Below are 15,941 nucleotides of genomic sequence, written 5' to 3' on the forward strand. Positions count from 1 at the left end.
CAACAGAAGTCAAAAATTTGTTTTTAAGAGGAGATTATGATACTGATTTTTTCATGAGCAGAAGGATGAGTTTTATAGAATGATTTTTTACTGATTAGAGGAATATTTAAGGTACAGAAGCATTGAATAATCTTAACGTAAACCAGAAGTTAGACTTTGGGAATGAAAAAGAATGAAGAGAAATATCCAGATAAGTGGAAATTTCTATTTTGGGGGATTGGTAAAACTAAACCTAGAATTTTAGGGGGGTTATGAAAGCACATTAAAAAAAGGCAGCAGATAGAAGCTGTTATATTGAGTATTCTCAGGCAATCAGTTGAGCCTGTGGGAATATCTGCTCAGAAAATATCTGATGGGAGTAGAATTATCTAGAACACAAAGGTAGAGATTTATTCTTTTCTTAAGTATTCCTTTGGTGTATTTTTCTATAATATAGTAAGTTGATGTTGCCAATTTGCATTCCCATTTACATTACAGATTCATTTCCTCCTTCATCGTAGACTTGAGCTATCATTTTGCTTATGTCCAAAAGCTTACTTTCTCTGCTTTGTAATTACAGTTTCTGTTTTGTTTCTCATGTTTCTAATTTCAAGCCCTTTTGCATTATCTTTATCTGCTTATGCATTTATAATGATTTGGTTTTCAATTACTTCCTGATTCATTGACATATAAAATATCAGTTCAGAGTCAATCCCCTGGTATAACCTTTGTCAGTTCCACCAGTCTTTGGTCAATGGAAAGTTGCGTGCCTGCTGTAGGATATTCAGATGGTATTCAAGACATGAGCTTATGTTCATAGGTAAAACTATGAAATACTCTCATGCTTTATTAATAACTATTTGATATATTATGTCTACTATTTTACCTTTTATCTAATTATCTTCCAATTTTATCTAGTGGAAAATAATTGAGAAAATTGTAATTCTGAAAACAAATGTATTCTTGTTTAGGATAATTCACCACATATTACACTTAAAACTGTCTCCAGGGTTTTGCAGTTAAATATTATTAAAGTAAGATAGCTTTTTAAAAATTTGTTAGAAGTGTCTTAAAAACATCTTGGGTAATTTAAGTAGAACTGTGTTTCTGAATAAAGACTGACAGGGAGAAGTGGCTAATTATGATATTGCATTTAGTGTTTTTACTGTGAAGTTAAAATTAAAGTAATATTTAGGCAGATCGGCTTAGGCTTATGTTATCATAACAATGGGTCCCTAGTATCTCTAATGCTAGCTGGGTTTCCAGCATTGGGGGGCAGTCAGGAAATATCTACCTAATGAACACTGAATGAAAGTTTATTTTTATTGAGATGTTATCCTCCAACCACTTATCTAAGGAAAATTTAGGTTAGCACTTCTTACATAAGAATATCAGTGCAACTCTTAAATAAGTTTTACTTAAAATATAGAAGGGGAAGAAAACAGAGTAGCTTAAAAGTATCTTGGAATATAGTATCAGAGACAAAGGAATACCAAAGTGCATTTTAAAATTATCTGATATTTAAATCACTAAAATAAAACCTGACCTTTCAAGCCGTGCTCTTTTCACTAAGTGTGTTGAGGCTCTGTGCTTCCGTGGTTGCTTCTCCTCCTCCTTGGAGATGGGGCCTTACTTAAGCTCTTCTCTCAGAGACAGCCCTTCAGCCTTGCTGAACATGACCTCCCTGTGTTTGATTTCATCTATTGATGATGGGCATAGCTCTTCTTCTTTCGGTTTGTTAATAGGCTTCATTTGGAGGAGCCGAGTGAGTAGTTGAATCAGTCTGTTTTGTATCTGAGATGTGTTTGTATTCCTATATTGTTATCTTCAGTGTTCAAAAGACTTCAGATTCCTTCAGCACTTGACTGCTGTTACCTGAGCTTACTGAGAGCCCAGGAGTATGAAATGGTTTCTCCCAAAAGGTGAATAAATTCAAAAGGTGACTTCTCCCCAAAATGAGTCTGTTTGGATGTCTCATCGTCCTTGGGAGAGGCTTGGGATTCAGTTTGCCTTGTTGCCTGGAGACCTCAGCTCTCTAGTGGTCTTAACAAAAGTTATGATTTTACAGATTATCTGCTTTTTTATTGTCAGTTTAGAAGCAGTGTTCTCTGGCCACTTTTTACATTGTAAGTGAAAGTGGAACTTTCCCTTAAACCAACCGTTTAAAGATAACTTTAAAGAAGCTAAATTCTTTCAAGATTATGAGTATAGACCTATAGAATTAATAAGGGGAAAAAACTTTCCTAATGTTATTCAGCTGGTACTTGTAGCTTGGGATAACATCTGCAGTGACAGTCTCGTATAATTTGAAGTATGCGCTAACTCAGAGACAGGTGAAAATAGTGGAAACATGTAGTAAATGACTTAAATACTGGCTGTAATGGTGACGACACTGATATAGAAGATGTGCAAAACAAGTTTGGATAAATTTTCTTTCAAGAATTGTGAATGGGAAAAAGCAGTATTTTTAACATAACATTTTACGTATATGATTTCAAATGTGAACAAATCAATTAATGGTAAATTATATAATGTTAATGAAATGTTTATGTTTCATCTCTATTCTTAAAAAAAAACCTTTTCTTCCCTTCCAAGAATTTTACCTCCCTCTGTATGCGCCTATTTATATAGTACATGCTACAATAAGTACATTTAAAGCCTGTAAATTTTAAATGATTAGAGAACCTACATAGGTAGGAACTTTGCAGAAATCTTTGGAGCATTTGTTTCAGAGACTCAGAGAAGTCTTTCTTTGGTTATTTCCTTATTTTTAGTTAAAATCTGATTGAAATCTGTTCTGAGTGATTTTACGTTTTTCGCTGTGTGACTTGAAGCTAGTTACTTAGTCTCTGATGGCCTCAGTTTCCTTTTCTGGCATATTGAATAATAGTACAAAACTCCGAAGTACATATCTTGTGAGGTGTTGTGTGTTTTGAATGAAATATACTAAGAACCAGGCACAACAACACTTGATAGTAGGTCCTTAATACATGATAGGTGATGTTGTAAGTGTTGATGTGTTAAAGAAAGAAAGTAATCAGGGCTGGCCCCGTGGCCGAGTGGTTAAGTCTGTGCGCTCCGCTGCAGGCGGCCCAGTGTTTCGTTGGTTCGAATCCTGGGCACGGACATGGCACTGCTCCATCAAACCACGCTGAGGCAGCGTCCCACATGCTACAACTAGAAGGACCCACAACGAAGAATATACAACTATGTACTGGGGGGCTTTGGGGAGAAAAAGGAAAAAATAAAATCTTTAAAAAAAAAAAGAAAGAAAGTAATCTCATCTGGAGTAATCAACAGGGAGTTAAACAAGAATAAAACAAGGAATATCTCTTGTTTTGAACCAAGCAATTTCATAGTCCCTTAAATTCTCTGATTCATAAAAAGTTAGGGTAAAACAAAAAATGAAGTTACTTTCTTTTCTACAACAGGTAACATGTTATCTAGAGTCTTGCCGACTCTATACTTTATACTGTTACTTTATACAGACTTTATATACAGGGACTGTCCATTATATGAATTTGAGAAGTTTGGTTTAAGAATGGAAAAGCTATGTTTACTGCCATAGATGATGTACCTATAATTAAAGGAGAACAGATTCTTTTAACCTTTAAAATATCTTTTTTAAAAGAGATGATTTTGTATTTGGTTTTCGTTGCATTATTCCTCAGCAGAATTTGTGCTATGAATTCAGCAGCTTACCTTTTCTTACATGGTGGGATACACGAAGTATCAAGGTTATACATTTTTGTCTTGTTCGAACCTTTACCCATCACTAGTTTATGGATATTTGAGAAAAGTCAAAATGGAACACAAAGGTCTTATATGTATATGCTCAATATGAGCACAAGTTCCTAAAGTTCCTCCAGGAAAAAATTTTATATATTGCATATATAAAACAATAGCTTTAGTTAACATTACCTTCCAAATTTCCAGCAAGACTGTAAGCTGTTTTGACCCTTTGGTGCTTAGGGCTTATTTTTTCTATCTTGCAAGTATTACTGGACCAAAGTGGGTATGCTGTGTGTATGGTGAGTTGAAATCAGAGTCTTCACTAGAAGTAGTTGTCACACAAAGTAAAATTTATTTGCCGTAAATAAAGAGACCATGTGGAATTTTTTCCCAAAGCCGTGCTTCTCTGGGCAAGGGAAAGCAGGTGTCTTTTATTTTGGGTGGGGGATGAATATTCAAAGGGGAAGTTTTATCCTCACATGTAGAGGTGGGTATTAGCTTGAGCAGACAGTCTGAAGACATGCTCTCATATACATTGCATGTTATGCTAATAAAGGCTTGGCCTCTTCCTGCAGTGGAGATTTTAGTATTAAAATGAAGCAAAGGGTGACTTGAGGTCATCTCCCGGGCTGTCTGCACATGCGCTTCTCTTGCGGTGGGGCTTGGCCTGGTTCAGGTTGGTAGATGAGGGTCTCTCTTCCTAACATAGCTCTGAGAAACAGCCTTGAGGAAGTGTTAGGCACTTTTGAAACTTTCTTTGAACTGCTTAGGGCGTACACCGGTGACAAAAGGAATTTATAAGAAATCAGTACTTTTAATTCATATTGAATTTTTACTTTGGCAAATTTCCTCCTCACTTGGCTAGATCATTTAAAGCTATGAGTGAATTGGAGACAAATGTGTGAATCTCAGGACTGTCCTGAAATTTCCGCCCATTTGGCCAAACTCTGGATAATAAGGCTCTGAGTCCTAATTTGCCAGCTCCTCACTTTCTTAGTATTGTAATAAGAGGAAAAAACAAAAAAGAAAATATTAAGAGCGTTACAGTTTTTTTGAAAAAATTATGGTAAAATATACATAACATAAAATTTGCTAGTTTAACTATTTTTAAACATATAGTTCAGTGGCATTGAGTACATTCACATTGTTGTGCAACCAGCACCATTATCCATGTACAGATCTTTTTCATCTTTCCAAACTGAAACTCTGTATCCATTAAAACGCTAATTCATTCTCCCCTCTCCCAGCCTCTCTAATTTATGTCTCTATGAATTTGACTAAGGGACATTAGAGTTTTAAGGAAATGTAGATATTCAAATTCAAATTGGTCTTAAAGCAGTTAGAAACTAGGATTGCTCTTCTTTTTCTTTGCTGAACTGCCCTCAGTTTAGAGGAGTTACGGATTTTGAAGAATGAAATGGCAGAAAAGGTGAAGTCACAGTTTGGGAAGATTTTGTTGCATGTGAAATATACTTGAAATTTTGGTTGTTGCGTTTGGAATGCAAATCTCCCTGTAGGTGTAGTGGTTTCAAAAGGATGTGATTGTGGTCAAAAGAGATGTGTAACAGACAGCGTATCCAAAAGTTTGGAGATGCATGTTTGAATCCTAGACCTATCCTGAAGGTGCTATCAGTTGGTCAGACTCTGGATAATACAACCTTACCTGGCTCTGTGAAAGTATATTCTGTTCTTTTCTCTGAAATGCAAAAATCAATGTTTAGGGCCTCCATCAGTGATACACATGTTCAATTCTTCAAATAATAAAAATCTGTGAAAGAGAAGCATTTAAAACTGCTTGCTCAAGAGAGAACTAATTGGACCTGTAACTCTGCTGTTTAATAAATATGGCATTGAAAAAACTGTCATTTGTATTTTATGCTGTGTATCTTTTGTAATGCAGTTCTCTGCTTGGAAAAAACCCAAAAAGCAGGGCGAAAAAGAACGGTTACAAAATTCTCTGCTTGAGGGTTTGAGGGAGACACAGATAATATATTTTGGACTGCAATCCCCATGTCTGGTCTGGCTTATGGTTACAAATTCTCAGGGGATCTTGCCTCTCCTCCCGGCCTCCATCTATCCCCGAGCAAGTTTCTCTGCTGTCTCCTTTTTTGTGTGTTTATTTTTTATTCCGTTTATTTATTACATGCCAGGGTTTCTACTTTCACTTTGCTTTTCGCCTGTATGTCTCTCTTCCTTTTGTTCTGGCTCAGCGATGCATTTAAAAATATGTTTTTAATATTTTATCCATCGTTTTGATTGTTGTAGTTATGACTATTGTTCAAGGTATCTAGCCTGCCATGGAATGAAAATCTTCACATATTTAAAAAAAAAAAAACCCAAAAAACTTCCAATAATGTTAACCTAGATCCCTCGTGATTACCCATCTCCTCTATTTTGTATTTCAGTTCTTAAAGCTCATATATTAAGAAGTTTTTATACAGCTTACAAAAAATTAAAATAATTTTTAAGTGATTGTTATATTGATTATTATATTTCTAAAAATATGTGTATTTATTTTATAGCTACTTGAAGGAAATTTTGCCAAGGAAGTCAGCCATGAAATGGATGGACTTATCTTCCAGCCTACTGGAGTAAGTTCATTTGTCTGTGTTTATGTGTGTGTTGCCCTGGAGAGCAAAATTGCCCTCACGTGAGAACCCGTGCTCTATAGGGCAGTGTTTCTCAAAATGTGGCCTGTGGGCAAGGAGCATTAGCACCACCCAGAAAGTTATTACAAGTGCAGCTCACCCCAGACCTACTGATTGGAAACTCTGAGAATGGAGTCCAGCAATTTGTGCAGTAACAAGCTCTCCAAGTGACTCGGATGCATGTTCAAGTATGAGAACCACTGCTCTATAGGAAAGAATTGTGTTTCATGCACTGTGCCTCATCGCATGCTGCATTTTGCCCTCAATAACTCTCTCCTTAGAAATTAGGGTAGAGCTAGTTGTGAAGTTCTACAGAGAGACATCAAACTTTGTACCTGGAGAAAAGGGATGGGAACTAATACGTTAGAACACTATGTGTTAAACACTGTGTTATATATATTTACACATATAGTAATACTCTGCTATTTTGCAAATTTAGATATAATGTAATATGTGATTTCTCTTGTCTTCCTCCTAGCCCCCTTTGCCAAACAGGTAGAGAGAAAATCTTCTGTGGTCGAGGGAGGAAGAAGAGGTGGAGGAAAGTTAGAGGCTGGGGACAGAAATTGTAGAAAATGGTATCTTAGGAAGATGGAAGTTAGATCTTTGAGTTCCAGTATTTTCCAGGCCTAATCTCCCTAGATTGAAAGAAATAAAGTCTAGATTTAACAGTAATTGCAATTAATTTCATTGTGTTAAACTCATGGTTCAGACCTATGTGTATATAGGATTTTGATGTATGTAAGAGAAAGTGGCCTGACAAATAAGTGAGTTTCCGGGATGTCTAGTATAATTGGTTGATTTATTAGTCTGTTCCCATTCTAGTAGCCACACTTGTTATTACAGTGACTTTATAATTGATATCTGGTAAGGCATGTCTGCCAGTTCTTTGCCAAGATTTTCTTAAATATTTGTGGACATCTGGTTTAACATATAAATTTCAGAATCAATTCGTCAGGTTAACCAAAAATTCTTGATAGGAGTTTAATTGGAATCGGTTTGAATTTAGATTAATTTGGAGAAAATTGATGTTTTTACAACATTAAGTCATCTTCCCAATGAATAGGGTATAGCTCTTTTCATATCTTTTTCTGTTCTCTAATTGAGTTTGTTTTTAATTGTTGTTAGTCTAATTTCTAGATATTTATTATTTTCCATTTTTATAATGTATCTTTTTAAATTTGGTACTTCTAATGTACTGCCACACTGTTGATTGATTTATTTTGTTGATTCAATAATCTTGATAAACACTCTTAGTTATAATAATTGTTGAATTTTATATATTGGCCAGGATCTCTAGTATTGGCTTAAATATTAACTCTCATTGGATGTAGGAGAGGAGACATGTATACCTTATTCTCAATCTCAAAGGGAATATGCTTAAATTTTCTCCATTACGTATGTTTTGGGTAGATTTCTGTGAGATACCTTTTATCATGTTAGGAAATTTTTGCTTCTATTCTTACAAAGGTTTTTTTCAATTGTAAATAGTTTTTGGGAGTTAACAAATACCTTTTCGGTATCTATTGAGGTTATCATGTCATTTTCCTTTTTATGACATTCAATGTAGTAAATTACAGTGATTTTCTCAAGTTGCCCATCCTTGCGTTCTGGGATAAATGCTACTTGATCGTGAGATATCATTTTTAATATGACTTTGGATCTGGATGTAATAGTCTCTTGAGGATTTCTACAACCTTATATTTAACAGTTTTTTCTCTTCTTTGTATATTCAAAATAAAGAAGGTAATACGATGGAAAAAATTACGTAAGTTCCAAGTAACACGTAATAATACATGCCCATGATTTGAAAAGTCAATTAAAATTCATGGTTTATACTGAAAAATAATTCAGTCTCGTCTCCCACCCTTCTCCACACCCAAAGTGCCACTCCTGGGAGGTAGTCATTTTCTGTTGTCTTGGCTGTTTGTTTTTTTCTTTTCCCTCTCTGTTTCTACAAAATCTGTTTATGTTGCTCTGTCTTGGTTTTCTGTTTTATACACGATCTCCTTACTTCCTGCTACTGAAGGACAGGATTGAGCTCTAACTCCACCGACACTCCCTCACCCCTTCTCCTTGTGTCATTCTCTGATAGTTATATCACGTGTTTGGTCAAATGAATATTCAGTATTTGTATTTTTGTGCTGACATAAACATTGTTCACATCTGAGTCAAGTGGTATCATATAATATTTTCTTTCTTAGAAAAAATTTTTTTGCCTAGAGTTAGGAATTGCCTTATATTTTCATTTGTTAGGATTATCACTACTTCTCTTCAACTCTCTAAAAGAATTGTTAAATTTTTTTCAATACAAACAGATTTATCAAGTAATAATATATCCAGTCCCGTTTTTACTTGAAGGCATTCCTTCTGAAGCCTTCCATTCTCTAGTCCTGCTGCATAGCTTCTTCTTTTTGGGATTTCTCTTCACTGTCTCATTCTGGGAATTCCTAGTTTGCAGAACAAAATGAAGGTTATATTATTACAAGGGACACAAAGAAACTTTTGGGGGGTGATGGATATGCTTACTACATTAATGGTGATGATTTCACAGAGGATACGTACGTCAAAACGTATCCAACTACACACTTTAAAAATGTGCGGCTTTTTGTACGTCAGTTATAACTTAATCAAGTTGTTGGAAAAAAACGAGTAACACAGATTAAAAATAAAGGTGGCTTCCTAGGTTACCTAAAAAAAAAAAAATGAAGGTTATATTTCTTTATTATTCAAACAATATAGCTTGGCCCATTCTCCTCACCCTTCCGAATCGCAGTGCATTGCAATATTGCAAGGACCGCTTTTTACTTTCTGGGTTCTTCCCTTTATGATTGTGCCCTGAGATTTTAAACTTATTCCATTTAAACTGTCCTGATTCCAGTCAATAGGTTCTAGAAAGGTGAAATTCTAATGAGTTCGTAGATTGACCCTACTGTTTTTGCATTTGCTGCCTTTATTACCAAATGTTGGTGTTGTTGAAGAATGGGTATTTCTAAATTACTCTTGTTAGTCTGATGATAGTATTCTGGGGTGTAAGGGGGATGGAGAAGTAGTTGCGAGGCTTCTTCCAGGTGACCTTAGGCATGAACACTTAATCTTATAGCTCTTTAGGCAACTCTCACACAGGCACACGCACATCAGAAAGCGATTCCTCTCTCGTTACTTTCAGACTGGCTTGGTCAAAGCAGTTTCCAGCCTCATGCACACCTTTGTCTAGAATTACATCTTTCCCGCGACAGTCTAGCCCCTAGTCAGCAACCCGTGCCTTCCCCTTCGCGGACATGGAGCTTCTCAGGGTCTTGATGCCAGCTGATCTTATTCGGAGGCCGCCAGACCAAGAGTCATGTAATCCTGTGACTGAAAAGAGAAGCGGGTGTCAGCTTCAGTGAGATCTTGGATTCCTGCGCATTCTCGGTTTCTCCCCTGCTCTCCGTGGTGCGGGAGTAGTTTGCTTTTGCGAAGCCAAAAGTAGTGTTCTTTCCTATCTTTCCTCTTGAACAGTTGTTACTTAATTGCCAAATAGTCTCAGAAGTAAAACAGGTCACTTGATTATTCTCAAAGCAGAAAAGATCTTCTTCAAGATGCCTTGCTTTTTCTTACACTAGATAAGGAAGTAGCTACCACCCCACAAGGTACCTGTCGGTTATGTTTTTTCTCACAAAAACTAGGGGCTTCTCTAAGGTTATTAGTCCTTTCCTTTCTTACTTATCTCTAAGTGTCCTGTGTCTAGGGTAGTGTTTGGCCCAACAGGTCTTAGAAAATGTTCATTAAAGAAGTGAAAATACACCCTTATGTTTTTCCCTAACCCTTCAGATTTGGCTGGTTTCATATTTTACCAATGTAGGCAAACATCTTTTAAATTTATAGCTATTTTATCTTCCTTTCTGCACATACATGTATATAATCTAATTTATGCTGTATCTTTTTTTCTTTTAAGGAACTTTTCAGTGGCTTTCTTTAAATTTCTACTTGTTTCCTTGAAAAGTCCAGAATGCAAAAGCCTATTCTTCATGAAACAATAATATGAGCGTTGCTATTTGCGTATTCTTCTCAGAGACTTTCCAGTGGGTTGGAAGTGGTCTCTAGTTAGGCTAGTCATGGAATGTCTCTTTGGTTCTCCAGTTCTTCATCTGTAAAATGTACAGGCTATAACAGTTTAGCTGTGAAATTCTGTGATGATCATATTATGATCAATGTATGCAAATATAAATAAATACTTAAGAATTCCTTCTTCTTTGCCAGTATCTGTGAAAATGTATTAGATAAAGAATTTTTAATGAGAGAATAAAATCTTATTTTACTTTGCTAAAAACAATGTATCTATTAAATGAAAATTTAGACAGTTGCAGTAGATAAAATAGACTTCTTAAGAAGTTTATTCCTGTTTCTATTGCACATAGAAGTTCCTACTAATTTTTTTCTCCTGCCATAATTTCAATAGAATTTTCACTTTTATACACTTTGCCCCCTAAATTATTAAGATTATGTAGTATATGGAATGGCTCTGAAAGGGTCACATTTTGTTCTTCTGTGGACATTGTCACTTTCTTAATAATTTAGCATAACGGATTCTTAAATTAGTGTATATCTACAAAAGTCTCCTTTCATTAGAAAAAATGTTTCACAGCTGCCTATTTTGGTAAAGTTTAATTGATGGTACAGTGCTATACTGTCCTAGTTATTAGTCTTTGGTTATCCTTTTTATTTTCCTGGAAAGGTTAATAATTTCAGTCTTATTTTTTGATTTATTTCATTTGTAATTACAATTTCTCATGATCATTTTTCTATGTAGTTTCTTATTTCTTAAAAGCAGACTTTACAGGGCTGGCCTGGTGGTATAGCAATTAAATTTGCGCACTTTGCTTTGGCGACCTAGGGTTAGCAGGTTCGGATCCTGGGCACGGACCTATGCACTGCTCATCAAGCCATGCTGTGACAGGCATCCCACATATAAGGTAGAGGAATGGGCACGGATGTAGGCTCAGGGCTAATCTTCCTCAGCAAAAAGAGGAGGATTGGTTGTGGGTACAGGCTCAGTGCTAATCTTCCTGAAAAACAAAAGTACACTTTACCAACTCTAACTTAATTTTTACCACTAATATATACCTTTCACAGTGTTTGCAGTGTGCCCTTTAGTGGGACTTTGCTGTTAATTGGTAGAACAGCATCTGACTGTAAGGATGATATGGTTCTTAGTCACATGTCTACCCATTCTGTTTAATTCCCTGGTTCTTTTGCATTCCTACTGTATTTGTGTTAAATCTTCTAAAAGGTATTCTGAGTATCAGATATATTAACTCTGCCATGCAGAATAGGCTGCAATTTAGCCTAAATCCATTCAGGGTAAGCAGGAGACAATTTTCTCAGTCACTCAAAATTTTGTTATATTATGTAATAACATTATAAAGTATTACTATATTTTATGGCCTTTGTTAATTTTTTCATTATTTTACTTTTGCACTTTCAATCTGATTTTTTATTCATTCTTACTGTGCCCTCAGTTTGGGCCACCATCACAGGAGTGGTTTTGTGTATTCCATTTTCAAACGTTTGATTTACCACTGCCACAGGTGAGACTGTACTTAGCTTCTACAAAGAATTTTATGACTTTTTACCTCTTTTAAAAGATGAAAATGTAAGTTTTTATTAAATAGGTGAACGTGAATGATAGTATCAAATGCTGTGTTTATGATATTCTGCTACAGAAAGCAGAATTTAAGATGTATTTTTCTAATAATTTATGACTTATGATTTGCCTTTTTGGCTTTTAAAGAAGGAATACTTAAGTTTTTTCTCTTAATTCTTTGGGATTGAAACCATTGTGCTCATATATTGTCATCAAGTTCCTTTTCTTTACCAGGTGAAATGGACTTTTTTTTTTTTTTTTAAAGATTTTATTTTTTCCTTTTTCTCCCCAAAGTCCCCCGGTACATAGTTGTATATTCTTTGCTGTGGGTTCTTCTAGTTGTGGCATGTGGGATGCTGCCTCAGCATGGTTCGACGAGCAGTGTCATGTCCGCGCCCAGGATTCGAACCAACGAAACACTGGGCCGCCTGCAGCGGAGCGCGCGAACTTAACCGCTTGGCCACGGGGCCAGCCCCTGAAATGGACTTTTTATGATTGCTATTGCGTGTTCAAAGGAAAAAAACTTAATTTTCCTTTTAAGCTGCTGTAAGTTTTCTCTAAAAGGAAGAAGAAGAGAATTGGTTACAGACAGTTGTAGCTTCCAAGGATGTGATAGTCTTAATTTAGATCCCCGGTCTGGGGACAGGGCATTAAATGACACTGCATTGCACAATGAGAAATTTATTCCCATTCCAGTTTTTATTCATTGTCTCAGTTTATAAGGAAAACGTCCATTTATTTCTAGTTTTCAGTATCGAAGACTTGCTGATTTTTCCCTTTTCAACAAAATGAATGTGGGCCTAGTTTTACACTATTCAAAAGGCTATCCTAGGGGCCAGCCCCATGGGGTAGTGATTAAGTTCGATGTGCTCTGCTTCAGCGGCCGGGGTCTATGGGTTTGGATCCTGAGTGCAGACCTACAACACTCATCAGCCATGCTGTGGCATGGAGGAGGATTGGCACAGATGTTAGCTCAGGGCTAATTTTCCTCAAGTAAGAAAAAAAAAACAGGAGGAAGAATGGCAACACATGTTAGCTCAGGGCGAATCTTCCTCAGCAGGAAAAAAAGGCTATTCTACTAGAATTTAGTATCATTGATTCTTTTCCATCATAATCTCATTTTAGGACTACAGTAGTCCTCTCTTATCTGTAGTTTGATTTCTGTGGTTTCAGTTACCTGTGGTCAACTGGGGTCTGAAAATATAAATGCAAAATTCCAGAAATAAACAATCCATAGGTTTTAAATTGCATGCTGTTAAAAGTAGCAAGATGAAATCTTGTGCCGTTCCCCTTGGTCCCACCCTGGACATGAATCATCCCTTTGTCCAGCATATCTCTACATACTGTATATGCTACCTGTGCATTAGTCACTTAGTAGCCATCTTGGTTATCTGGTATCAACAGTGCTTGTGTTCAAGTAACCCTTATTTTACTTAATAATGACCCCAAAGGGCAAGAATAGTGATACTATCAATTTGGATATGCTAAAGAGAAGCTGTAAAGTGCTTCTTTTAAGTGAAAAAGTGAAAGTTCTCAACTTAATAAGGAAACAAAAAGAATCATATGCTGAGGTTGCTAAGGTCCATGGTAACTTTTATTACAGTATATTGTTATAATTGTTTTATATTAGTTATTTTATTATTTTATTTTTATTATTATTTTATTTTTATTTTATTTTTATTATTAGTTATTGTTAATCTCTTACTGTGCCTAATTTATCATAGGTATGTATGTATAGGAAAAAACATGATATATATAGGGTTTGGTACTGTGCAGTTTCAGACATCCACTGGGGGTCTTGGAACGTATCCTCTGTGGATAAGTGAGGACCACTGTACTCATTATTTAGGGTAAGATACTATTTTCTATTTATGGTGTAAACGGTATACCATTTGGTCTAAAATTTCCTGACTATCTTGGGGGGCCATTTTTCAGCCAACCACAGTTATCTAGCTTGATATGGCATTTCCACCTGCTAGCTGTAGATGCTAATACCCAGTGTAATTTCTGATTCTCTCCTTGTAAGATCTGTAAATTACCTTCCCTCGTTAGGCTTTCTGTTTAAAGCAAGTTCTGAATGAGAAGTTTAGGACTCTTAATCAGGCGAGGAACTTTTTAATGTAAAATTTGCCAACATTTCTAAATTTTTCTTCTGGAGAAGTCTAAAATCTTTGATGAACTCTGCTTTAATAATTAAGTGCAGGCAGAGTAAGTGGTAGACTGTTTTGACAAAATAATACAGCATATTAAATGTAGCCTGTATTTTTTATCATGTTAAAATATGTATAAATTTTTTCCCTTTATTTTTATTTTATTTTGTTTTTTTGGTGAGGAAGATTGGCCCTGAGCTAACATCTGTGCCAGTCTTCCTCTGTTTTGTGTGTGGGTGCCGCCACAGTATGGCTTGATGAGTGGTATGTAGGTCCACTTCCGGCATCCGAACCTGTGAGCCCTGGGCCACCAAAGCAGAGTGCACAAACTTAACCACTGTGTCACCCGGCCAGCCCCTTTACCCTTTATTTTTAAATTGAGGGATATCCAAATGTTAAAATGTATAGTTCTTTTCTCTGGAATCCTTCAGCCTGTCCAAAGATAAAGCCTCCAGTCTCTTGCTAGGTGGCATTTGCCTGGCTGGTAACATTCTCGGAATAGAGAAGATAAGGACTGAGGGCTCGCTCTTCAGTAGGTAAACGTTTACTTAACTCTCCAGCTTTCAGTGTTCCTCTTCTGTGATACTTGAATCTTCTGGACTGGAGCTTCTGTCCTTCACTTTTTCCGCAGAATAAACTATCTCCTGCCTTTTGCCTAGGGTGGAGGAGGGAAGCTCCTTATACAGATTTTCAACCAGTCTCCTTGTTTTCAGTACCATGCCTCATCTCTCCTCCCCTGGCAGCCTTCTCAGTTCCTTGTTCCTTATATTACCTCATCCATTCTGGGAACTGCAGCATGCAGCGTGAAGTCTTTGCATTGATACCCTTCTCTACAAGCACTTAGTATTCCATTTTCTTTGCTCTGTTAATGTCTCCATGTACTTCCTATCTTTCTAAAAGGTATTGACATATTGTTTTCTGCTGTTGTCTTCTCTCCTGTTTTTCCTTTTCTGTTGATGGCTCTTTTCTGTATCTCCCATTTTAGTGAATTTTCAAATCAGAGAGGTTATAAATGCACATGTTTAATCCACCACATTTATCAGAAAATCCCCAAACTTCTCACAATGTGATGTTGCATCTGTTGGCTCTCTTGAGCCAATGATTCAAATAAAGGAAGAAAGGGACTGTTTTGAGTGACCAGCCTGGTGATCTGAGTGAGTCTGCATAATGTGGAGAGGAAGTCCTGGTCAAGGGTGGCCAAAGCCTGGTTTGTTAAAACTTGCAATCCATTGTCTGATGCCACAGGAATATTTCAAAGGCAAATGAATGGGGAACGATGAAGAGGATTCCTGGTGCAGCTGCTTGTGAAAGACTCCTTGGTCTACATTTGTTTGGTGCTAGTTACTTAAAACTTAGCAAGAAGTTAATTCTGTTCCATTTCATTAATTATAGTGAGTGAATTAAAGTTGAATAAAAGATAGATATTACTACTGCTAAAAAGAAGAAAAGAAAATATTTTGAATCCTGGCAAAATATTGAAGAATAGTGGTAAAGATACTATGTTAAAGTGATGGTGCTATTGAGGACAAAACCCCAAAAACCAGCTTAGAAGAAAGTTCATTTTCCTTTTGGTTTAATGTTCTCTTTTTTGGAGATGTAACTTTATAACACATCCAGAATTACACACAGTTTATTACTTTTATAAGAAAAAGGAAATGCAAAGTTAATTGGTGGTATATTCAGGAAAATAAAGCTTAGGATATTTATTTGTGTTTATAAAGAAATGAACCAGTATCTGATATTTAATAAAACACAGAGCAGTCATTAATTATCATCAAAGCCTCAGTTTAAACAGGGTAGATTAAA

General features: G+C 36.1%; 1 protein-coding gene across 1 annotated transcript in view; it reads left to right on the plus strand.

Annotated features, from left to right (window-relative positions):
- The window catches only part of RNGTT (RNA guanylyltransferase and 5'-phosphatase), a 273,705-nt gene that overhangs the window by 138,877 nt on the left and 118,887 nt on the right, over positions 1 to 15,941 (plus strand). The window contains exon 12 of the mRNA XM_046676924.1: positions 6,234 to 6,302. Coding sequence (XP_046532880.1) covers positions 6,234 to 6,302 — 69 coding nt within the window. The remainder of the gene's footprint in view (positions 1 to 6,233; positions 6,303 to 15,941) is intronic.

The sequence above is a fragment of the Equus quagga genome, chromosome 11 (assembly GCF_021613505.1).
Source record: "Equus quagga isolate Etosha38 chromosome 11, UCLA_HA_Equagga_1.0, whole genome shotgun sequence".
In the NCBI taxonomy this organism is placed as follows: Eukaryota; Metazoa; Chordata; class Mammalia; order Perissodactyla; family Equidae; genus Equus; species Equus quagga.